Source organism: Amblyraja radiata, chromosome 9, assembly GCF_010909765.2.
Source record: "Amblyraja radiata isolate CabotCenter1 chromosome 9, sAmbRad1.1.pri, whole genome shotgun sequence".
Taxonomy (NCBI): Eukaryota; Metazoa; Chordata; class Chondrichthyes; order Rajiformes; family Rajidae; genus Amblyraja; species Amblyraja radiata.
The window spans coordinates 3,416,887-3,442,381 of record NC_045964.1 but is presented as its reverse complement, the minus strand read 5'-3'; the positions used below and the strand labels follow the sequence as shown (position 1 = coordinate 3,442,381).

Sequence of the window (25,495 nt, the reverse complement as noted above, 5' to 3'; positions counted from 1 at the left end):
AATATTTCAAATGTCATTAGAAACGGGAATAGTCCCCGAGGATTGGCGTACTGCGCATGTTGTTCCATTGTTTAAAAAGGGTTCTAAGAGTAAACCTAGCAATTATAGACCTGTTAGTTTGACTTCAGTGGTGGGCAAATTAATGGAAAAGATACTTAGAGATAATATATATAAGCATCTGGATAAACAGGGTCTGATTAGGAACAGTCAACATGGATTTGTGCCTGGAAGGTCATGTTTGACTAATCTTCTTGAATTTTTTGAAGAGGTTACTAGGGAAATTGACGAGGGTAAAGCAGTGGATGTTGTCTATATGGAATTTAGTAAGGCCTTTGACAAGGTTCCTCATGGAAGGTTGGTTAGGAAGGTTAAACTGTTGGGTATAAATGCAGGAATAGCAAGATGGATTCAGCAGTGGCTGAAAGGGAGAAGCCAGAGGGTAATGGTGGATGGCTGTTTGTCGGGTTGGATGCAGGTGACTAGTGGGGTGCCTCAGGGATCTGTGTTGGGTCCTTTGTTGTTTGTCATGTACATCAATGATCTGGATGAAGGGGTGGTAAATTGGATTAGTAAGTATGCAGATGATACCAAGATAGGGGGTGTTGTGGATAATGAAGAGGATTTCCAAAGTCTACAGAGTGATTTAGGCCATTTGGAAAAATGGGCTGAAAGATGGCAGATGGAGTTTAATGCTGATAAATGTGAGGTGTTGTTACACCTTGGCAGGACAAATCAAAATAGGACGTACATGATAAATGGTAGGGAATTGAAGAATACAGTTGAACAGAGGGATCTGGGAATAACCGTGCATAGTTCCTTGAAGGTGGAATCTCATATAGATAGGGTGGTAAAGAAAGCTTTTGGTATGCTAGCCTTTATAAATCAGAGTATTGAGTATAGAAGCTGGGATGTAATGTTAAAATTGTACAAGGCATTGGTGAGACCAAATCTGGAGTATGGTGTACAATTTTGGTCGCTCAATTATAGGAAGGATGTCAACAAAATAGAGAGAGTACAGAGGAGATTTACTAGAATGTTGCCTGGGTTTCAACAACTAAGTTACAGAGATAGGTTGAATAAGTTAGGTCTTTATTCTCTGGAGCGCAGAAGGTTAAGGGGGGACTTGATAGAGGTCTTTAAAATGATGAGAGGGATAGACAGAGTTGATGTGATCAAGCTTTTCCCTTTGAGAATAGGGAAGATTCAAACAAGAGGACATGACTTCAGAATTAAGGGACAGAAGTTTAGGGGTAACATGAGGGGGAACTTCTTTACTCAGAGAGTGGTAGCGGTGTGGAATGAGCTTCCAGTGGAAGTGGTGGCGGCAGGTTCGTTGGTATCATTTAAAAATAAATTGGATAGGCATATGGATGAGAAGGGAATGGAGGGTTATGGTATGAGTGCAGGCAGGTGGGACTAAGGGAAAAAAGTTGTTCGGCACGGACTTGTAGGGCCGAGATGGCCTGTTTCCGTGCTGTAATTGTTATATGGTTATATAGGGGGGGGGGGAAACAAATCCAAGGCATTTTGCCAAGTTTTGTTGCCCTATCTGAGGTGGTGCAGCTGTTAGAGCCACTGCATCACAGCATCAGAGACCCGCGTTCAATCCTTGCTTCCGGTGCTGTCTCTGTGGAGTTTGCACATTCTCCCTGTGACCGTGTAGGTTTTCTCCGGGTGCTCCAGTTTCCTCCCATTTTCCAAAGATGTGTAGTGTTATGGGTTAATTGGCTTCTGTAAATTGTCCCTGGTGTGTCGGAGTGTTAGTGTACGGGTTGATCGCTGGTCGGTGTGGACGTGGTGGGCCCAGGGCCTGTTTCCACGCTGTTTAAAATAAAAACCCACTTTCCCTGCATTACTAGAAGTGGAGCAGCTGGTAGAGCTTCTGCCTCACAGCCAGCGACCCAGGTTCAATCCTGCACCTCTAAATTGCCCCCAGTGTGTAGGGAGTGGATGAGAAACTAGGATAACATAGAACCAGTGTGAGTAGGTGTTGGGCTGATGGACCCGTTTCCATGCTGTATCTCAGGTGAAAAACTATGGTATAATGAATTTCCCAGTTGTTGTGGTCGACACTGGCGCAGAGGTAAAGGTAGAGTTGCTGCCTTCCAGTGCTTGCAGCATCGGAGACCCGGGTTCGATACCGACTACGGGTGCTGTCTGTATGGAGTTTGTACGTACGTTCTACCTGTGACCGCGTGGGTTTTCTCAGAGATCTTTGGTTTCCTCCCACACTCCAAAGACGTACAGGTTTGTAGATTTATTAGCTTGGCATAAATGTAAATTGTCCCTGGTGTGTAGGATAGTGTTAATGTGCGGACTCAGTGGGCTGAAGGGCCTGGTTCCACGCTGTATCTCTAAAACTAAAAGATCACCCAGAGAATTGTGAATCTGTGGAATTTTCTGCCCCAGAAGGCAGCGGAGGCCAATTCATTGGATGTTTTCAAGAGAGTTAGATTTAGCTCTTGGGGTTAAGAGTTGAGGGATATGGGGGGGGGAAGCAGGAATGGGGTACTGATTTTAGATCAGCCATGATCGTATTGAACTGCTTACGCCTGCACCTATTGTTCGATGTTTCTAAAAACTTACTTTTAGCCAGGCCAAGTGATTTAGTAAAACCTGATCTTTCTGTCTGGAATTGCATTGTGATTTCAGTGTAAAATATGGAACGTAAACAATTTTATTCTCTTTCCCATTTATCAAGATGGAATACAAAAGGGAAAACCTAGATTCACAAGTCTAGCACATGACTTCTGAATGAAAGTTTGTAGAAATTAATGTTTGAGCCTCTGCTGGAGTCAACTTGAATCTCTAGTTATAAAGTTGTACAGCATGGAAACAGGCCCTTCGCCCAATTCATCTATGCCGGGCAAGAAACCCTGGTTTCATTTGGCTGACATGGTACAGCAGGCAGTAAAGAAAGCGAATGGCATGTGGGCCTTTATAACAAGAGGAATCGAATATAGGAGCAAAGAGGTCCTTCTGCAGTTGTACAGAGCCCTAGTGAGACCACACCTGGAGTATTGTGTGCAGTTTTGGTCCCCTAATTTGAGGAAGGACATTCTTGCTATTGAGGGAGTGCAACGTAGGTTTACAAGGTTAATTCCCGGGATGGCGGGAATGTCATATGCTGAGAGAATGGAGCAGCTGGGCTTGTACACTCTGGAGTTTAGAAGGATGAGAGGGCATCTCATTGAAACATAAGATTGTTAAGGGCTTGGACACGCTAGAGGCAGGAAACATGTTCCCGATGTTGGGGGAGTCCAGAACCAGGGGCCACAGTTTAAGAATAAGGAGTAAGCCATTTAGAACGGAGACGAGGAAACACATTTTCTCACAGAGAGTGGTGAGTCTGTGGAACTCTCTGCCTCAGAGGGCGGTGGAGGCCGGTTCTCTGGATGCTTTCAAGAGAGAGCTAGATAGGGCTCTTAAAAATAGCCGAGTCAGGGGATATGGGGAGAAGGCAGAAACGGGGTACTGATTGGGGATGATCAGCCATGATCACCTTGAAGGGCTCGAAGGGCCAAATGGCCTACTCCTGCACCTATTGTCTAGCACATGACCTCTGAATGAATGTTTGTAGAAATTAATGTTTGAACCTCTGCTGGAGTCTACTTTAATCTCTAGTTATAAAGTTGTACAGCATGGAAACAGGCCCTTCGCCCAATTCATCTATGCCGGACAAGATGCGGGTTTCATTTGCCTGACATTTGGTCCGTATCCCTCTAAATGTTTCCTATCCACGAAATGTTGTGATTATACCCATCGCTACCACTTTGTCTGCCAACTTATTCTGGACACCCACTGTGTTAAAACCTGCCGCTTGGGTCCACATCAATCTTTCACCTCGCCTCAACTTGTGCCCTTCATCTTTAGACACTCACCCTGGAGAAATTCCCACCATGACCCACCTTATCCATGTCTCTCATCATTTTATAGACCTCCATAAACTCACCCCTTGGCCTCTCTATCTCCAGGAAAGCAGTCACACCTTTAGTCTTTCTTCATAACTCAAGTCAACCATTCCCAACAACATCTATCTAGTTTCGAGAAACTGTGCGGAAGCAGGGCCTTCGGCCCACCAATCCCCGCACACTAGCGCTATCCTTCACACTGAGGTGGCATTTACAATTATACCAAGCCAATTGACCTACAAACCTGTACGTCTTTGGAGTGTGGGAGGAAACCGGAGATCCCAGAGAACTCGCACAAGTCACGGAGAACATACAAAGTCTGTACAGACAGCACCCAGAGTCGGGATGAAATCTGGGTGTCTGGTGCTGTAAGGCGACAACTCTAGCAGCAGCTGCACCACCATGCCACCCTTTTGTGAATCGTTTCTGCATTCTGTGTAGCATATCTCCAGATTCAGGGACAGTTTCTTCCCGGCTATTATCAGGCAACCGAACCATCTTATCGTCAACTAGAGAGCAGTCGTGATCTACCATCTACCTCATTGGAGACCTTCAGTTTATCTTTAATCAGACTTTACTGAACTTTATCTTCCACTAAACATTCTGATCTTTTTCCTTTATGTCTACACAGTGGACAGTTTGATTGTAGTCGTGAATAATCTTTCCGCTGACTGGATAGCACGCAACAAAACGTTTTCCACTGTACCTTAGTACATGTGACAATAATAAACTAAATCGTTAGTGTGGCACTCTTTTAATTTGCCTCTTGGGTTATTAGTAACTCTTGTATAGACTAGGATTTATTTTTTCAAATCGAGAACTGGATCCCGCCTACGGGTGCTGTCTGTACGGAGTTTGTACGTTCTCCCCGTGACCTGCGTGGGTTTTCTCCAAGATCTTCGGTTTCCTCCCACATTCCAAAGACGTACAGGTTTGTAGGTTCATTGACTTGATAAATGTAAACAAAAATATCCAGTATAAAATTGTCCAGCTTCCAGTATAGTCCCTGGTGGACTCTTTGGAAGTGATGGCCACAGTGTTAAGGTGCAAGGAGTCATTCAATCTCTACATCCCTCTTAATTCATACTTCGTAATTTTAAAATGGTCTCGGTCCTTCTAGAAAAGCACAGTGGCGAGCGGTAGAGTTTGTTGGTTAATCGGTCTGGTTAAAATGTTAGAATTGTCCCTAGATAGACAATAGGTGCAGGAGTAGGCCATTTGGCCCTTCGAGCCAGCACCGCCATTCAATGTGATCATTGCTGATCATCCCTAATCAGTACCCCGTTCCTACCTTCTCCCCATATCCCCTGACTCCACTATTTTTAAGAGCTCTCCATTGAAAGTATCCAGAGAACCTGCCTCCACCGCCCTCTGAGGCAGAGAATTCCACAGACAGTATTAGATTAGAAAGTATTAGATAGATTAGATATTATTAGATACATTAGATTAGATAGTATTAATGTGCGGGGATCGCTGGTTGGTGCAGTCTCTGTGGGCCGAAGGGCCTGTTTCTGCTCTGTATCTCAAACTAATACTAAAACTAAAGTGAAGTGGCCCACTCTGGGGATAATTATATCTCCACAGTACAAGATCATCATGTTTTTTTGCATTGTCCTTTGTTGCGTCGAGATCAGAAATGTGTTCAGTACTTGATGTTCAGCTGACCTGAAGTCATGTAACATCACCATGACCATACTCAATCCAAGAACTGTATACCAGTGCTTTGTTAGACCTTGCAATTGCTATGTGGCTTTCAATGAGTTGCCTGCTCTTTTTTTAATGGTTACCTTATATTAGGTTATTAATTTATTGTATGTTTGCTTATGTGTTGAAGATAGAGACAAAATGCTGGAGTAACTCAGCAGGGCAGGCAGCATCTCTGGAGAAAAGGAATAGATGACATTTCGGATTGAGACCCTTCTTCAGACAGAGTCAGGGGAAAGGGAAATGAATGGATAAGTTTATTGGCCAAGTATTCACATACAAGGAATTTGCCTTGGTGCTCTGCCCACAAGTGACAACATGACATACAGTGACAGTTAAGAATGATACATAAAACATTAAACATTAATAATAAAACATTATTGATTAAATATGTGAATTAAATAAAATACCAGAGCAAAATGAGGCTACATATTTTTGAGTAGAGCTACTGCTCATGGAAAAAAGCTCTTTTTATATCTGGCTGTGGCAGCTTTGACAATCCGGAGTCGCCTTCTAGAGGGAAGTGATTCAAAGAGTTTGTGGCCAGGGTGAGAGGGGTCAGAGATGATCTTACCCACTCGCTTCCTGGCCCTTGCAGTGTACAGTTCGTCAATGGAGGGAAGGTTGCAGCCAATAACCTTCTCAGCTGATCGGACGATTCGCTGCAGCCTCCAGGTGTTGTGCTTGGTGGCTGAGCCAAACAAGACCATGATGGAGAAGGTGAGGACAGACTCTATGATGGCCGTGTAGAATTGGACCATCATTGCCTGTGGCAGATTGTGCTTCCTCAGCGGCCGTAGGAAGTACATCCTCTGTTGGGCCTTTTTGACTGTGGAGTCGATGGTAGCCCCCCACTTAAGGTCCTTGGAGATGATGGTTCCCAGGAACTTAAAAGACACAGATGTGACTGTGGTGTTGTTGATGGTGAGTGGGGTGAGGGGAGGGAGAGCTCTCCTAAAGTCTACAATCAATTCCACTGTCTTAAGAGCATTGAGCTCCATGTTGTTGCGAAGGCATCAGGACGCCAGCTGTGACACTTCCTGTCTGTAGGCAGATTCCTCCCCATCCTGGATCAGTCCAATCAGGGTTGTGCCGTCTGCAAATTTGAGAAGCTTGACAGAGGTGCAGTCGTTAGTGTAGAGAGAGTAAAGGAGAGGGGAGAGTACGCAGCCTTGCGCTGCTCCAATGCTGAGGGTCTGCAGGTCCGAGATGAGCCTTCCCAGCCTCACATGCTGCTTCCTGTCTGTCAGGAAGCTGGTGATCCACCGACAGAGGGGTTCAGGCACAGTCAACTCAGAAAGTTTGGAGTGTTGTAGCTCTGGCACAATGATGTTGAATGCAGAGCTAAAATCAACAAACAAAATCCTCGCATAGGTCCCCTGGCGGTCTAGGTGCTGGAGGATGAAGTGTCGGCCCAGGTTGACTGCCACATCCACGGATCTATTGGCCCGGTATGTAAACTGCAGGGGGTTTGTGATATTTTTCAGCTTGGCCAGCACAAGCCTTTCAAGGGTCTTCATGACTACAGAGGTCAATGCGACAGGCCTGTAGTCATTAAGACCAGTAATCCTTGCCTTTTTGGGTACCACTTTGCTCCTATACTCTACCCCTCTTGTTATAAAGGTCAACATGCCATTTGCTTTCTTCATTGCCTGCTGTACCTGCATGCTTACTTTCATAGACTGATGAACAATGACCCCCAGATCCCGTTGTACTTCCCCTTTTCCAAACTTGACGACATTTAGATAGTAATCTGCCTTCCTGTTTTTGATACCAAAGTGGATACCCTCACATTTATCCACATTAAACTTCATCTGCCATGCATCTGCCTACTCACCCAACCTGTCCAAGTCACCCTGCATTCTCATAGCATCCTCCTCACAGTTCACACTGCCACCCAGCTTTGTGTCATCTGCAAATTTGCTAATGTTTCTATGAATCCCTTCATCCAAATCATTGATGTATATTGTAAATAGCTGCGGTCCCAGCACCGAGCCTTGCGGTGGGAAAGGGTCCAGTCTTTTCAGACTGGCGTCTTGCTTTAAGTAGGTGTGAAGTGGTGAATGAGGAGGAGAGGGTGCAGGGTCTATTCTTTGTAGACTGGGGTCTGGCTGTGTTTGTTGGGGAGGGGAGGAGAGGGTACCATGTGTTGCTTTGTTTGCCATTTGCCTGCCCAATTATGTAATTAAGTACATTATGTAATGCAAAACACTGCAGAATGTAGTGTTGCAGCTACAGAGAGAGTCGAGTTTTAAAGTGCAAGGGCCACAACAGGGTAGATTGGAAGATCGGGTAATCAATCCTTGCATACGAACGATTCATTCACAGTTAATCGCGGCAGGGGAAAAAAGCTGCTCTTGAATCTGGTTGTACATGCCCTCAACTTAGAACCTTCAAACCTCTGTCTGGGAGAAAGGGAGAGTGGCTGGGGTGTGACTGGTCCTTGGTTATCTTTGCTGTTTTCCCCATGGCTGGATGGATGAGGGATGGGAGGCGTTGCTGGTTTGTGCTTTGGGATGTGTCCACAACTCTCTGTAATTTCTTGCGGTCTTGGGCAGAGCAGTTGTTACACCATCTGGATAGGATGCTTTCTATGGTCCATCATCGGCTCTCATCTCCCCACCATCGAGGGGATCTATTGCAGTCGCTGCCTCAAAGGCTGGCAGCATCATCAAGGATCCACACACTCATCTCCCCGCTGCCTTCAGATGGAAGGTACAGGAGCCTGCAACATTCAGGTTCAGGAATAGCTGCTTCCCCACCGCCATCAGGCGATGAAACTCAACTCAAACATAACTCTTGATCATTAATAGCCCATTGCACTTTATCTGTTTATTTATATATGTGTGTGTGTATATATATTATTGGTATAGGGACACACTGATCTGTTCTGTATTCATGCCTACAAGATTCTGTTGTGCTGAAGCAAAGCAAGAATTTCATTGTCCTATCTGGGACACATGACAAACTCTCTTGAATCTATATAAATTGGTTAGTGTCACTGGAGACTGACTGCATTTCCTAAGCCTTCTGAGGGAGTAGAGAGTGCGTTGATGAGCTTTCTTGGCTGTGGCGTCAATGGGGTTGGACCGGGACAAATTGTTGGTGGATTTTACACCCAGAAACCTGAAGCCCGTGAGCATCTTTACTTCAGCACCATCGATGCTGACTGGGACGTATTTGCCATCCATCTTCCTGAAGTCGATGACCTGCTCCCTTCGTCTTGCTGATACTGAGGGAGAGGTTGTGTAAAGGGCCTGTCCCACTTTCACGACCTCTGCCGAGTTTGCCCTTGACTCGTACTCGCAGCAAGGCTGTCACAAGGTCGTAGGTAGGTCGTGATGCTAGTCGTAGGTACTCGTGGCATCAAGTAGGTCGGGGCGATTTTTCAACATGATGAAAAATGTCCACGTGTTTAAAAAAAAAAGTTGTGAAAGTGGGACAGGCCCTTTAGGAGGAACAGCAGATGCTGCTTTAAACCAAAGATAGACACAAAATGCTGGAGTAACTCAGCGGGACAGGCAGCATCTCTGGAGAGTAGGAACGGGTGATGTTTCCGGTCTGAAGAAGGGTCGCGACCTGAAATGTCACCCGTTCCTTCTCTCCAGGGATGCTGCCTGTCCCGCTGAGTTACTCCAGCATTTCGTGGCAGGGAGAGGTGGTTGTCTTGAGGCCATGCTTCCAAGCTCTTGATCTCCTTCCTCTATTCCCTCTCATCATTGTTTGGGCTTTGGTTCAGTAAGGTGGTGCAATCTGCTACCTTGTATAATGGAGTTGGTGCAGAGTTGAGCTGTACGGTCGTGATTGTGTGGTATGGTGCAGAGTTGAGCCTTGAACCTTGCAGGGTGCTGGCCTTGAGAATCATGAAGGACTGATGCTCTGTGGCCCCCGCCTTCCCGATTGTTGCCTGTGGGGCAGGAAGTCGGGGAACCAGTTGCCGAGTTGGGTGCTGACTCATTGGTCCAGGGGTTTGAGTTTGGTATGGGTTATGGTGTAGAAGGTGGAGCTGCGGCCAATCAGTTGGAGTCTGACGTGGGTGACTGTAGTCTAGCTGCTGCAGGGATGTGTCGGGATGGGGAGTGGTCATCTGCTGCGGACCTATTCCAGCAGTAGGTGAATTGTGGAGGCTGGAGCTGTAGTGCACCATGAGCTGCCTCTCAAAGTACTTCATAGAAACATAGAAAATAGGTGCAGGAGTAGGCCCTTCGAGCCTGCACTGCCATTCAATATGATCATGGCTGATCATCTAACTCAGTATCCTGTACCTGCCTTCTCTCCATACCCCCTGATCCCATTAGTCACAAGGGCCACATCTAACTCCCTCTTAAATATAGCCAATGAACTGGCCTCAACTACCTTCAGTGGCAGAGAATTCCACAGATTCACCACTCTCTGTGTGAAAAATGTTTTTCTCATCTCGGTCCTAAAAGACTTCCCCCTTATCTTTAAACCCCTTGTTCTGGACTTCCCCAACATCGGGAACAATCTTCCTGCATCTAGCCTGTCCAACCCCTTAAGACTTTTGTAAGTTTCTATAAGATTCCCTCATCAATCTTCTAAATTCTAGCGATTACAAGCCGAGTCTATCCAATCTTTCTTCATATGAAAGTCCTGACATCCCAGGAATCAGTCTGGTGAACCTTCTCTGTACTCCCTCTATGGCAAGAATGTCTTTCCTCAGATTAGGAGGTCAGATCATGGTAGGGTGGTGGGCACCAGAGCCACTGGTGGTTGTCTACCTTGTTGGCCCTTGGCATTGGGATGATGGTGGTCTTGCTAAAGGAGGTGAATATGGAGAGGTAAATATTTGCGTCATATTCCTATCGCTGAAACTGAACACAATACACCAAGTGCAAACGTCCCAATGTCTTGTACAACTGCAACATATAATGCACCACTTTCATTCCCAATACTCTGACTGATGAAGGCCAAAGTGCCTTCCTCACTATCGTATCTTAGTTTAGTTTATTGTCACTTGTATCGAGGTACAGTGAAAAACATTTGTTGAGTGCTATCTAACTATCCCCTGCTTGCCCCATCTAACTGCAATGCCACTTTCAGGCAACTATATACTTGCAGGTACACAAAAATGCTGGAGAAACTCAGCGGGTGCAGCAGCATCTATGGAGCGAAGGAAATAGGCAACGTTTCGGGCCGAAACGTTGCCTATTTCCTTCGCTCCATAGATGCTGCTGCACCCGCTGAGTTTCTCCAGCATTTTTGTGTACCTTCGATGTTCCAGCATCTGCAGTTCCTTCTTAAAAACTATATACCTGCACTCCCTATATCCCTCTGCTCTGCAACACTCACCAGGGTCAATATCATTGTTGCCGAGGTGGGTGTTCATATTGAATTGGTGCAATTGCATTTTTGCTCAGCCATCCAACTGCATGTGAAAACTAAATGTGTATTTCTGTTTGTTTGTTGCAGGAGTTGCTGGTGTACTTGTAGGGCATCCTTTTGACACTGTCAAGGTGAGTTTTTCACGTGGACTACTTGATATGGTTAAATGCGTCGGAGTCCGTAGCAATCCATCTAAACTTACGACTTATTTATTTATCGTTATTATTCATAGTTCGCTAATCTTCACAACCGATAGTTTTATGACCAAACATAAGTAAACATTGAACAATACAAACTATTGTAATAGTAAAGTTAATGTTAGCTTTTATTCAAACACATCCAAGTAATGATCATCTCATTGGTCCCGTGATTAAGATCTACTTTTAGTTATTTAAACATGTCGCTACTCTTTCTGGCAGATTTTGACCTCTGAATGTGGGACGGCACTTAATTTATCTCAGTACAATTTTATTTTCTAGGCCTTGACCTTTTTTCCAAAAGGCCCGTGTATTCTTGCTTCAAGGTATCATCCAATTTCCTCATTTTAATCTACTTTAACAAATAATTTTTTTGCTGGTGTCGATGGATTGTGTTTGTGACTGGTCAGCTGAAATTAAGGACTGCTTATGTTTCAATATTTTTGAACCAATTTTACTGAAATCAACCCATCTAGAGATTCTCCTGACTGAAGAAGGGTTCTGACCTGAAACATCACCTATTCCTTTTCTCCAGAGATGCTGCCTGAGTTACTCCAGCACTTTGTGTCTATCTTCGGTGTAAATCAGCATCTGCAGTTTCTTCCTACCCATCTAGAAATGTTAATGTCCGAAGATTTGAGTTCATAAGGTTAATTTAAAAATAGCATGAAATATTGAATTATGATTATTTTGGAGCCTCAATTGCATCTTTACATTTCTGGACATGAAACGTAGTGATATTAGAGCAGGTGCAGACAGCGATCTTTGCATTGGCAGATTGCTGGCTGTTCCAAACAAGCTGAGAACATGATGATCTGATGTTGTCTGCATCATCTGTTTGTTTGCTTTCAGTAGACTGAGGACAAATCATCACCTGAGCTACAGCTGAGCTCGGAGGCACCAGCAACACTATTTAAACAGCAAGACAAAGGGAAGGGCATGTTATCTTTGGAGTGTTGGCCACTAGAGATTCCCAGAATAAAATATGACCATAAGACATAGGAGCAGAATTAGGCCATTCTAGCCATGGAGCCATTCAGTCTAGTTTCCCTGTGGTGTCAAGTGCTGAATCCACTGGATGTACAAGCTATTAATTGGAGTGCAAATTGGAACACTACGTGAAGATTCAGAAACTGGCTTGTCCACTTTGACTGTGCAAATGTACATTGTGTACCTAAACGTCATGTCTGTTGATTACAACAGCTCTCTAGTGCTTTGGTTAGGCCACATTTGGCCTATTGCGTGTAGGTCTGGTCGACCCATTGCAGGAAGGGGGCTTTGGAGACGGTGCAGAGGAGGTTCACCAGGAAGATGCCTCGATTCGGGGACATTGGCTTTTGTGAGAGGCTGGACAGACTTGGATTGTTGGATGGGGAACACTGGAGGTTGAGGGCAGACCTGCTTGAAGTAGATAAAATGATGAGATGCATAGATATGGTAGACAGGCAGAACCTTTTTCCCAGGATGGAAAAATCAAATACTAGAGGGCAAAGCTGGATAGACTTTGGAGTGTTGGCCACTAGAGTGGTGAAATTATTTTTTTAATAGATTTACACGGAGTTGCCTAGAGGCAACTGCCTGGGGTGAATATTGAAGCAGGTAAGTTAATGGCGTTTAAAAAGTGTTTAGATAGGCACATGGATAAGCGGAGAATGGACAGTAATGTGCGGGCAGATAAGAGATGTTCTTGACATCATGTTTGACACAGACAATGTGGGCCGAAGGACCTGTTCCCGTGTTGTGTAGTCCTGTGTTCTACCAACATTTATAATGAACCCATGGCAAAAGGAAACTAGCGTAAAGAAATAAGATGGTGGACAGAGAGAAACCAAAAGCCTTGAGTGGAAGGAAGCACAATAAACTACAGATGGTAGAATATGGAGCAAATAGCAAAGTGCTGGAGGAAGTTGGTAGATCACTGGAGGTGACAGTCTGGCCGGCATTTCCGATTGACGAGTGAGTGTCTGGGCCATTTTAAAGAAGTGAGATTGGGGGGTGAGTTTGAGAGTTCTCTATTGTTCTTCATGAGTGAGTGTCTGGGCCATTTTAAAGAAGTGAGAGTAGGGGGTGAGTTTGAGAGTTCTCTATTGTTTTCCAGCCCCAATCTCCCTTCAGCTCCTTAAATTGTCTATCTTTACACTCTGTCCTGATGCAGGGTCAGAGGTGGCCTGATCTGTTGAGTTTCTCCTCTTTGCCTATTTTGGCAAAGATTGTAATGGTTAGTGTGGAGAAACACACAACTGTTCAGTTCAACTGTAAGCACAGGTGCCCGCTATAACATGGTTGTGTGTGTGTCGACAGAACACATCAAGGTGACAGAACTGCAGATGCTGGTTTATATTGAACATATCAGCGGGAGAAAAGGAATAGGATGAGTTCTGACCCAAAGCGTCACCTATTCCCTTTCTCCAGAGATGCTGCCTGAGCCGCTGAGTTACTCCAGCACTTTGTGTCTGTGGTAGACTGAGTATTGGGCTGGCTGCAATGTTGGAGTTGTCTATCTTGGCTGCAGCACTGTGAAGATACTCTGAGCAGAGTACGAGTTTCTTCACAAGAGGGCAAACGTGAATAAAGGGTGGGTATTTCCCTGCTGTCTGCCACTCTCTGCTACTGACAATAGACAATAGGTGCAGGAGGAGGCCATTCGGCCCTTCGAGCCAGCACCGCCATTCAATGTGATCATGGCTGATCATCCCCAATCAGTACCCCGTTCCTGCCTTCTCCCCATATCCCCTGACTGCTATTTTTAAGACCCCTATCTAGCTCTCTCTTGAAAGCATCCAGAACATCTGCCTCCACCGCCCTCTGAGGCAGAGAATTCCATAGACTCACCACTCTCTGAGAAAAAGTGTTTCCTCGTCTCCGTTCTAAATAGCTTACTCCTTATTCTCCTTACTCCTGGTTCTAGACTCCCCCAACATCAGGAACATGTTTCCTGCCTCTAGCGTGTCCAAACCCTTAACAAACTTATATGTTTCAATGAGATATCCTCTCATCCTAAACTCCAGAGTGTACAAGCCCAGCTGCTCCATTCTCTCAGCATATGACAGTCCCGCCATCCTGGGAATTAACCTTGTATCTTTGATTGATGCCGGGAACACTTGCATCACTTGGCCACAATGTCTGAGAAACCAGAGAGGATAAAGACAGAGATTGAATGCACAACACCAAAGATCCTATAGCAATAGGATCTTTACACAACACTAACCTGGGCAACTATGGTCTTCTACGGACAACGTCTCTGTTTGCATACGTACTGCAGCTTTGCAATATTTTGCAACCTAGCATTCTGGTTATTAATTGATGGTATTATTTTTCTGTACTGTTGGTTTGTGGGCCTGTAAAGCTGCAGCAAGTGAGTTTAATTGTTCCATCACTTATGGCCATTAAACACTCTTGACCCTTGAGGTGGGACGTCAAGAACTTCATTACATTCCCTTTCACCATCACCACCACCAAAAAAAGTGTAACGCTATTTGCTTTGACATTGCTATTCAGGCAAATCTAATCAGTTCTATTTGCTCAGTGACAAAGATCAGGTCCATTGTTAGTGCAGGTAAACGGGTCACCAAATATCTATGTAACTGTGAAAACTTCTAAACCCAGTTGCTGAGGCATTCGTGTCATATTTGAAGTCTTGCTTTAGTTTAGTTTACAGATGCAGCATGGGAACAGGCCCTTCAGCCACTGAGTTCATGCTGTCCATTGATCACCCGTTCACACGAGCTCTGTGTTATCCCACTTCACAGCCGCTGCCTACACACTGGCAGCAATTTACAGAGGGCCATATAACCTGCATGCACAGCCAACACAATTTACAGAGGGCCAATTAACCTACAAACCCACACGTGCGACTTTGGGATGTGGGAGGAATCCAGAGCACCCATGTGTAAACCCATGTGGTCACAGGGAGAACATGCAAACACCACACAGGCAGCACCCGAGGTCAGGATCGAAACCCGGGTATCTGGTGCTGAGGCAGCAATTCTACTGCTGCGCCGCCTTATTTTCATGTGATGCTGTTTTCATGTGATGTGTGATTTGTTGCATTTAACTACTTCTACTTTCTGAGCTAGGGGCTGTCAACATTAACAGCAAAAGTGTACTTTGTGATGAGAGATAAGCCTCATCACAGGAGACCTAGTAAGTACAGAAAAGGTGACGTTATCTCCTTGCTTCTGTCCACTCTAACCTACATTCAAGTGACTGTTGCTTTCAACAAAAACTGGAGTGTTAAACATGTTTAGTGTGTATTTATTTCTTCTTTAAACTTTGTAGAATTAAAACCTTAATGTATATTTGAAGTAGACGTAGAAATAAATGAATGCTACTCATACCCAAATATCATTTCACAAATGCATTTGCGCTTTTAGTCTAAACTGTGGCACTAATTGCCTTGCAGTTAATGCTGCCCAACCTGCTCTGTCCTCCTTTTAACATGTGTTTGTTTTCTAGGTTCGACTTCAAGTACAGAATTCCAATCAGCCTCGTTATCATGGCACTATACATTGCTTCCGGTCTATTCTTAAACAGGAATCTGTAAGTGGCCCGAACCTTCATCAGAACACCAGTTCCGATTTCCTCTTCCTGTTTGCTCGTTAAATGTCATAGATTGGCCACCTTTTGGAACTTCACTTAGCCAGACAGTCTTCTGATGAAAGTGTGGAGGGCGAGGTGCCGGTAGATTGTTCAGTTAAAGAGCGGCGTCGTCGTCCAGAAACTGTGCGGTAACGTTGCTGGCTTGTAGCGCCAGAAACTCGGGACCAATCATGGCCACGGGTGCCGTCTGTACGGAGTTTGTACATTTGCCCTGTGTCCGTGTGGGATTTCTCCCACACTGCAAAGATGGACAGGTTTGTAGGTTAATTGGCTTCTGCCAATTGTCCCTATTGGGTAGGATAGAACTAGAACACAATAGAATAGAGAGAGTACAGAGGAGATTTACTAGAATGTTGCCTGGGTTTCAACAACTAAGTTACAGAGAAAGGTTGAATAAGTTAGGTCTTTATTCTCTGGAGCGCAGAAGGTTAAGGGGGGACTTGATAGAGGTCTTTAAAATGATGAGAGGGATAGACAGAGTTGATGTGATCAAGCTTTTCCCTTTGAGAATAGGGAAGATTCAAACAAGAGGACATGACTTCAGAATTAAGGGACAGAAGTTTAGGGGTAACATGAGGGGGAACTTCTTTACTCAGAGAGTGGTGGCTGTGTGGAATGAGCTTCCAGTGGAAGTGGTGGCGGCAGGTTCGTTGGTATCATTTAAGAATAAATTGGATAGGCATATGGATGAGAAGGGAATGGAGGGTTATGGTATGAGTGCAGGCAGGTGGGACTAAGGGAAAAAAATTGTTCGGCACCGACTTGTAGGGCCGAGATGACCTGTTTCCGTGCTGTAATTGTTATATGGTTATAGTGTATGGTGATCGCTGGTTGGCATGGGCTCGATGGGCCAAACGGCCTGTTCCCACGCTGTATCTCTAAACTCGACTCGAAGCAAAACGTTCACACTTTTAACTTAACATAGAAACATAGAAAATAGGTGCAGGAGTAGGCCATTCAGCCCTTCAAGCCTTCACCGCCATTCAATATGATCATGGCTGATCATCCAACTCAGTATCCCATCCCTGCCTTCTCTCCATACCCCCTGATCCCTTTAGCCACAAGGGCCACATCTAACTCCCTCTTAAATATAGCCAATGAACTGGCCTCAACTACCTTCTGTGGCAGAGAGTTCCAGAGATTCACCACTCTCTGTGTGAGCTTGGACCCATTGGATGCTGGGCTTGACCGATAAGACCTTTACAATGATCCTCTCATTTGCACCAAGATCAGCGATCAATCTTGTTCCTGTCCTGTGCCATAGGCTTGGCCCATTCATCACCTGGGATGTGGGACACACATAGTGCTCTAGGCACAGTATTAACATCCGTTGCACATTCTCACTGGCGTGAACGAGTGCAGACCTGCATGCTTTCAATTTGAATCACACATTCACATTCTCGTACACTTCCCTTTCCCACCTCTTTACATCTCCCGATCTATTTATCTTTCAAATGTGCTGTGTTGCTTTTCATAGACATGTTGAGCATGCAGGCAGATTGTCACAATGTCTAAACATGACTTGCATTCATATTGACATGGACAAGCACTTGGAACAAATGAGAGTGAACATTTGAAGTACAGCCAATGTTTCAATTTGGATGTGGATACAAGGAACTGCAGATGCTGGTAATGCACAAATTAATACCCAAAGTGCCGGAGTAACTCGGTAGGTCATGCAGCATCTCTGGAGAACACTGAGGTGATGTTTCGTGTGTGTGTGTGTGATCATAAAGTCAGCAGGAATTGTAGTGGAATTAGGCCATTCGGCCCATCAAGTCTACCCTGCCATTCAATTATGGCTGATCTATCTCCCTCCTAAGCCCAGGGCAGATTCTTGGACAAAGGTTGTGAAAAGAGGCAGATTGTGAGATACAAGCATTGAAGACTGAATTCAGATGTTGTACATAGTAGGTCCCATCATGGGAGAAAGGGATGATTCCAAGGAAACCATTGTTGGTCATCGATGTGTGAATGATTTCTGCTTGGATAACTACATAGCAGCTTCCAGCAACTGATGCCATCCATCAAGCAGGCAACGCAGCCAAACACACTTAAGAATAAATAGGAACACATCAGGAAATAAATAAAGTGCAATCTTTTTTGCTATCCCATTAAAAATAAATGGAGATAGCGAAATAAAGATTGGGACCGCCACAAAGTAGAAGATGAAACGCAATGAGATCTGACATTATTATAAAGGATGGAATGTTGAAATGTTGGTCTGGGAAAAAAAGAATCGATGCCCAATGTAAAATTAATGACTAGTCAAAGAGAGATTCTATTTGGTTCATTTGGGAAGGCTGGACATTTTCAGTGGTTTGTACAATTAAAATAGATTGAAATATAAAAAGGTTAAACGAAATGTTCCGCCTGACTTTGGTCCGCACCTTCACTCTTCTAGTTTTCTTTCCTCCCACCCCAGCAATCAGTCTGAAGAATAGTCCCAACCCGAAACGTCACCTATCCATGTTCTCCAGAGATGCTGCCTGACCCCCTGAGTTACTCCAGCACTCTGTGTCCTTCCTTGGTAAACCAGCATCTACAGTTCCTTGTTTCTGCATTGATTGAATTGGCTGTTGGGTTGCTTGTGTAAGTGAGCTTGCGGAGGAGTAATCCTAGACGGGTGGGCTTCCTGTTTCTTAATACAACACTGGTGGCCAACTATTGTCATCCCTTGGAGTATTGGCAGCTGGAGCTGATAGTGTTACTCGCATTAGAATTCCAACTTCTGCTATGTTGAGACTGTTACTTTTCTGGTGTGTCAAGAGGCAAGTTGTAGCATTGGCACTCATCCTTTCAATTGTGTGCCTGTTGACTTTCTCCATTGTGTTCTGGTGGGGGGCAGTTACCAGTGAAGGATACCTGATTTTCACAAGCTAAGCAGGCTCAGGCCTAGTTAGTACTTGGATGGGAGACCACCTGGGAATACAGGTACCATAGCCTTGAGAGGCACAGTAGCAGAGTTGCTGCCTTGGCACCAGAAACCTGGGTTCGATCCTGACTACGGGTGCTGCTGTCTGTACGGAGTTTGTATGTTCTCCTTGTGACCGTGTGGATTTTCTCCGGGTGCTCTGGTTTCTGCCCACATTCTGAAGAAGAGTGGGTTTGTAGGCTAATTGGCTTTGGTAAAATTGTCCTGAGTGTGTGGGATAGAATGATGGTCAGTGTGGATTTGATGGGCCCAAGGGCCTGTTTCCAGCCTGTATCTCCAAAGTAAACTAAACCAAATGCCTTTTGTCCCTCTTTGATGTTTGGAGCCACCTGCTGGGTTGCAGCCAATGTTTAGGCTTTAGGGATACAACACTGATACAGGCCCTTTGGCCCACTAAGTTCATGCCGACTATCCTACACACCAGGGTCAATTTACAATTTTTTTAACTGAAGGCAATTAACCTACAAACCTGTACGTCTTTGGAGTGTGGAGGGAAACCGGGGCACCTGGAGAAAACCCACACTGTCGCGGGGAGAACGTATGAAACGTGCAAACAACACCCGTAGTCAGGATCAAACCTGGATCTCTGGCGCTGCAAGGCAGCAACTCTACCGCTGCGCCACCAAGGGTTATTGTTAACTCGTCCACTACAAGGAAACACACTAGCTGTATTAAAGCGTGTGAGTGTTATTGTACCAGGTTTCTGGCGCTATTAAACACTGCAGTGTACTTGCATGGTGACTTCTTCATTTTTGGAAAGATGCCGATATAACATTGCATTGGCAAATGACGACTGATTCACTCATTGATGTAAAAGTGATCATTTGTTGAACAAACGTTGATCATTTGTTTCTTTGACATTTGACGTTTTCAAAGAGAAGTCTAAATCCTGGGATTTCAGATTTTAAAAAAAACTGCTGGGGCAACACTGTTTCGGAGGCTTTTTGAGCTAAAGCAACAAATGCAGCCGTGTGTCACAGGTTCCAAAACATTCCTGCATTCGTATTGACATTAGAGCATGAGGCACTTGGATCAAAGTCAACATCAAAAAGTACCTTGCTAGAAAGTATTGGTTGTTTTTTAAGAGTGCATTTCTAATATTGCAGGCTAAATGCTATTATCCAGGGTTCAAATGCAGAATTTTTAGGTGTATTAATTTGCCGATTGTCCCATTTGTTAAACATTTGTTAATGTTCTCCTGCAGGTTTGGGGTTTTTACAAGGGTATTGGCTCCCCAATGATGGGTCTGACCTTTATCAATGCCATCGTCTTTGGTGTGCAAGGGAATGCAATGCGTCACTTGGGACGGGATACGCCTCTGAACCAGTTCCTGGCTGGGGCGGCAGCTGGGGGCATCCAGTGTGTTATCTGTTGCCCCATGGAGCTGGCAAAGACTAGGATGCAACTTCAAGGCATGGGTGAATATCAGGTCAAAAGTAGAGTCTACAAGAATTCGCTGGACTGCTTGGTGAGAATCTACAGAAAGCACGGCATCCGTGGAATCAACAAAGGCATGGTGACCACCATTGTTCGAGAGTTGCCTGGATTTGGCTTTTACTTCCTCACATACGATTGTCTGACCAGGGCCTTAAACTGCGAACTTGATGATAGCTTTATAATTCCTAAACTCCTGTTTGCCGGTGGCATGTCCGGGATTGTGTCCTGGCTTTCCACCTACCCGGTCGACGTAATAAAGTCCCGGCTGCAGGCTGACGGAGTGGGAGGGATAAACCAGTACAGTGGCATCATGGACTGTGTCCGGCAGAGTTACAGGAAGGAGGGATTGCAGGTGTTTGCACGGGGTCTCACCTCCACCCTCCTCCGAGCCTTCCCCGTCAATGCGGCCACCTTTGCCACTGTCACGATGTTCCTCATGTACTCACGGGCTGATGAGGCCTGCAAGCCGCAAGAGGCTGCCCCAACAATCCAGCAGCCTTCCAGCCTCTAAAGCCAGCGTTGTCTCCCTGTTACTTAGTGCTGTGATAACTGAATTTTACTTGATCTATTTTTATAAGTCTAGTGAAATTATATTTTAAAAAAAATATTGGGGTGTAAATATGTAAGAATGAATTCTTTATAAAATACAGCCATGGGTTTTACTTTGAACAGAATTCCAGTAGTTGTGTTTTGTGAGATTACAGCTTCACGTCTTGTATCAAATCAATGTATAGAATGTATTTTAATGAATAAAAATAGGTAGGAAAATGTGATTTTTATTTTCTTCCCTTCTGCTCACCCCCCATATTTGTTGCATGTACTGTATTCAGAGCTGCCAAGTAGTAAGGATCTTCTGTATTTTGTACGGAAATGCGATCAGAATACGGATGTATGGATTTGCTTTGTAAAATATGGATTTTTTAAAAAATCAGCCCGACTTCCTGTTTCATCTTGCTGCTTAAATGCAAGGATATAAAAAGTCATACTGCACCTCTAAAAGTTATAGCAGATTAGTATTTTAAATTTCAAGATCAGGATGATTATTTTTGTAAGCTTTGATCTGCCTGTTCCCGCTCCAGGTTTAAACAGCGCTGTCAGTTTAACACGTGGGAATTTAAACGAACAGCGCTATGGGTTCTAAAAAATAACGCTCCCAGCTGGGGCGCTATTGCCTCTACACGTAGTGTTATGGGCTTTACACATAACGCTTTGGTCACAGACAGGAGAGGGAGTGGGAGCGAGGGAATGGGACGGAGAGAGGGAGGGACTGAGAGGAAGGGGAAAGAGAGAAAGGAGGGATAATGAGAGAGGGAGGCTTCCAAAATGGCTTCCATATCATCATCTGGTGCTAAAAGCAGGAAGCAGACGTTCAAACAGCAGTATACAAAGAGATGGCAGTGAATGCACTGTCAAGTAAGGTGCGTAGGAGACATGTCAATTGGTAGCAAGGTTATGCACTCTTGTACTCTTACATGGGTATGAGCACACATTAAAAAAAAAACACTTTTTTCAGCAAAATGGCACTGCGTAAAAATCCTGATTTCCTCAGCAAAATGCTGATTTTCAGGTACTAGAATATTGAAATGCTCTGACAAAACTTGGCAGCTCTGTATATAGAAAGCTAATTAACATGGCTGAACCTGTGCCCACCTCAACAGGTGAAAGTTGTATCTTATTGCACTGTACACGGCATAATGGGGAAATTTTATTGGTGATAATTAGCTTTTAGTATCGTGCTTATCATTCAGTCGCAGACACTAAAACAGACCATATTTGCTGCTTCAAAGGCACTTCACTGGGTGTAGAGCACTTTAAGAATATCCAGTAGGAAGCTACTGTAAATGCAAATCCTTTTTTCTCTTGTATTCTGTAAGGTCTAAGAGCACCAAAGTTTGCTTGTTTCGCAGTAACCAGCATTCAGGGTGGCAGACTGTCAGAGTGCTCTCTCTAAATACGACATTCATTATCTAAATCGGCATAGGCTTTCAGTCAACGAGTAGTACAGCACTGAAAAGGCCCTTCGGTCCGATGTGCCCATGCCAACCAAGATGCCCCATCTTATTAGTCCCACCTGCCTGTGTTTGGGCCGTATCCCTCTACCTTTCATACCCATGTCCCTGTCCAAATGCCTTTTAAATGTTGTAGTACCTGGCTTGGCTATCTCCGGCAGCTCGTTCCATGTACGCACCACCTGCTGTGTGGAAACGGTTGCATCTTCTCTCACCTTAAACTCTTAAAGCCCTGTCCCACTGTACGAGTTCATTCCAAGAGCTCTCCCGAGTTTGCCCTGATTCGAACTCGGAGATTTACGGTAATGGCCACTCATCGGTACTCAAGGCTCTCGTGGACATTTTTCATCACGTTGAAATATCTTCTCGAGTCTTCCCGAGCTTACCTGCCGTTAGCGAGTCTTCACGCACGACTACCTGCCATTAGCGCTAAGAGACGTCTCCTAGCTCCGACGTACCCGCTACATTAATTCTCCGTGCTTACCACGAGTTTTTTTAAACTCGGGAGAGCTCTTGGAATGAACCCGCACCGTGGGACAGGGCCTTTATCCTCTGGTTCTGTGCATCTACTTTGTTTGGTTGTACAGTGTTACAACCTTGCAGATATGTTTTGTTTGCTGAGATCTGATAACAAGAATACATAGTTTATAGCCAGATTTGCAGTAATAGGCTTGTACATTTTGAGACATGCCAAGCATCCTTTCCCACTACACCAGTTTTGTTCCTATTGCGATGTCCTTGTACCTGGTGACTTGAGTGAACTGGTATATACAAATAGATTTTTACATGGGGCCAACCACTGGGTTTTCAGGAATCTGAGTGCACATCATTTTAATGCACTGGTACCTGGAGTCAGAGTTATAGAGAGTGGAAACTGGCCCTTCAGCCCAACTTGCCCACGCCGACCAACATGCTTAAGCGACACTGGTCCCACCTGTCCACGTTTGGCCCATATCCCTCTAAACCTTTCTTATCCATGTACCTGACTAAATGCTATTGAAACATTGCGATGACACCTACCTCAACTACCTCCTGCAGCTTGTTCCATACACCCACCACCCTTTGTGGTTATAAAATAAAATAACTGCCCTTTTGGGTCCTATTCAATATTCCGTGCCCCCACCCCCCTCACTGTGAACCTATGCTCTCTGGTTTTCCCTACTGCGGGTAAAAGATTTGTTGCATTTACCCTGATCTATTCCACTCATGATGTTGTGTACCTCTATAAGCTCACCCCTCATCCTCATGCACTCCAAGGAATAGAGTCCCTTATGGCTCAGGCCCTCAAGTCCTGGGAGCATCCTCGTAAATCTTCTCTGCACCCTTTCCAGCTTAACAGGGTGACCAAAACTGAACCCAATACTCTAAATTCAGCCTCACCAATGTATCTTCCAACTATAACATGACCTCCCAACTTCCATGGTCAATACTCTGACCGATGAAGGCCAATGTGTTGAAAGCTGCCTTGACCACCCTATCTTGCAAGGAAACTCCTTGTTAATTCTAATTTATACACAGTACATCAATATAAGTTCTCAGTTTTGTTATGGTATATTGGAGAAGAATTGTGACTATATTTAAAAACTGACCCCACAAGTCAGTAGTCCGACAGATGTTAGTTGACCAGATCAGATAAATGTTCGTGTAATCTGGGTCCATGTAGATTATTTTCCTAATTCTCATACTCTTCAGTGTCACACTACCTTGAACACCATGCATGCTTCAGAATATAATCTGCCTTTGCCTCTTATGGGGGTCAAAATTGTGGTGAACTGTAAAGATTGCAGGCAAATTGACAGCTAGTTAAGAAATGTGTGGAATGGCTGTGATCAGAGTAGAGGTTCAAACTTGCCTTCAGGCGAATGGAGCAGAAATCAATCTTGTTTTAATTACATGCGTGGGCTTCAGTAGGATTATGGATTATTTTTAGAAACGGTAAACAGGTTATTTTAAGTGTATAGTACACAGCAGTTTTAAGCTTTACGCTTCAAGGTGAAAATTTAAGCTCCTGGTTTCATCTACCAGTTTTAATTTTTTAAAAGCAAATCTTTAAAAAAAAATAATTGTAATTTTTAATGCATAATTCCCCACCCGGCCCATTTTTATGCATTTTCTGGAAAGCATGTTTTGATTCTGGGCAGTTAATGTAACATTCAATGACTGAGAATGGGTAAGATTACAGGACTTGATCTGCACTGTAATTTGGGACAAGTGCAATACATATTGATCCGAGATGCTGGATTCTCAGCACTTTCAACTAACTCCAGGACTCTTGAAATTTCAATGGGCACGTTACACTTTATTTCAGTGTGAGAGGAGAGAAATTGTTTGTTCCTAGCACTATGATCAACTTTGTAACTATTCAAGCAAATTGCATTTTTAAGTGTTTGACTCTGGAAACCTTGACGAATGTCTATATATTTGAAAATGTTCCATTTCTGAATTGAAAATGCATGCTTAACAATACAGTACCGGTTTGACTTCTGGTCAATGAATTTGTGCTGTGAATGGTTCCAACCTGACTGTTTTACAGAGTACTTACTATGTAAAGTACCCAATGAGGACTGGAAGGGAAAATAAAATCCATATTCAGATGAAATTCCTGTCAATTTGTGGTTTGTCGTTTTAAAAATTGTTTTTGTATCATTTCCCTCACCACCATTCAGCTCTGCCAAATCTTTTGAGTATTACTGCTATTCATCCCTTTGAAATAGTGATCAGTTTTTAACGAAAAGGGCAGCAAAGTGGTAGAGCTGCTACCTCACGGCGTTGAAGACCTGGGTTTGATCCTGACCTCTGGTACTGTCTGTGTTGGGAGCTTGTACATCCACGTAGATTTCCTCCGGTTTCCACCCACATCCCAAAGACGTACTGGTTTGTAGGTTAATTGATCTCTGTAAATAGTCCCTAGTTTGTAGGAACGGGATAACAGAACTAGGTGGCACTGACGATGATTGCCATGGTGTACTGCTCCTTGCAGTTTTGTCTGAAAATTCCACACAGATCACTTTCATGAGAGAGGTGCTCATTAACATCAGATATTCGGTACCTCCAAGCATTGCTCCAGATTCCTCTCTCTCGCTGGATTATTTGGACATACTCGTTGGCAGGGCTGTGGCTGTGTTCGAGGTCTTGAGACAGGAGGACCTGGGGGAAGCGCTCTGGAGCACTCGCCCGACTTCGCTGGTGAGGATTACGCACACTTCTCCCGAGTATATTCCTTGCAAATCTACTTTCTCTCAACAACAAAGTGGACGAAATGCAACTCCTGTGCCAAACAAACAAGGACTTCTCTCGAGCCGCTGCCTGGTGCTTCACCGAGACCTGGCTGTGTTAGTCGACCCCAGACAATATGCTGCA

The 25,495-nt window shown here is 44.5% G+C and overlaps 1 protein-coding gene across 4 annotated transcripts in view; it reads left to right on the top strand.

Moving 5' to 3' along the window:
• The window catches only part of slc25a29 (solute carrier family 25 member 29), a 39,473-nt gene extending 18,574 nt beyond the window's left edge, over positions 1-20,899 (top strand). The window contains exons 1-6 of one of the 4 annotated variants that reach the window (XM_033026508.1): positions 220-231; positions 11,046-11,089; positions 11,438-11,481; positions 15,232-15,298; positions 15,611-15,694; positions 19,894-20,899. In XM_033026508.1, coding sequence (XP_032882399.1) covers positions 19,927-20,637 — 711 coding nt within the window. In that variant the 5' untranslated portion in view covers positions 220-231; positions 11,046-11,089; positions 11,438-11,481; ... (1 more) ...; positions 15,611-15,694; positions 19,894-19,926 and the 3' untranslated portion in view covers positions 20,638-20,899. Of the gene's footprint in view, positions 1-219; positions 232-11,045; positions 11,090-11,437; positions 11,482-15,231; positions 15,299-15,610; positions 15,695-19,893 lie in introns of those variants that run through there. The other 3 variants (XM_033026507.1, XM_033026509.1, XM_033026506.1) reach the window with 3 other exon arrangements.
• Positions 20,900-25,495: the final 4,596 nt, after the last annotated feature.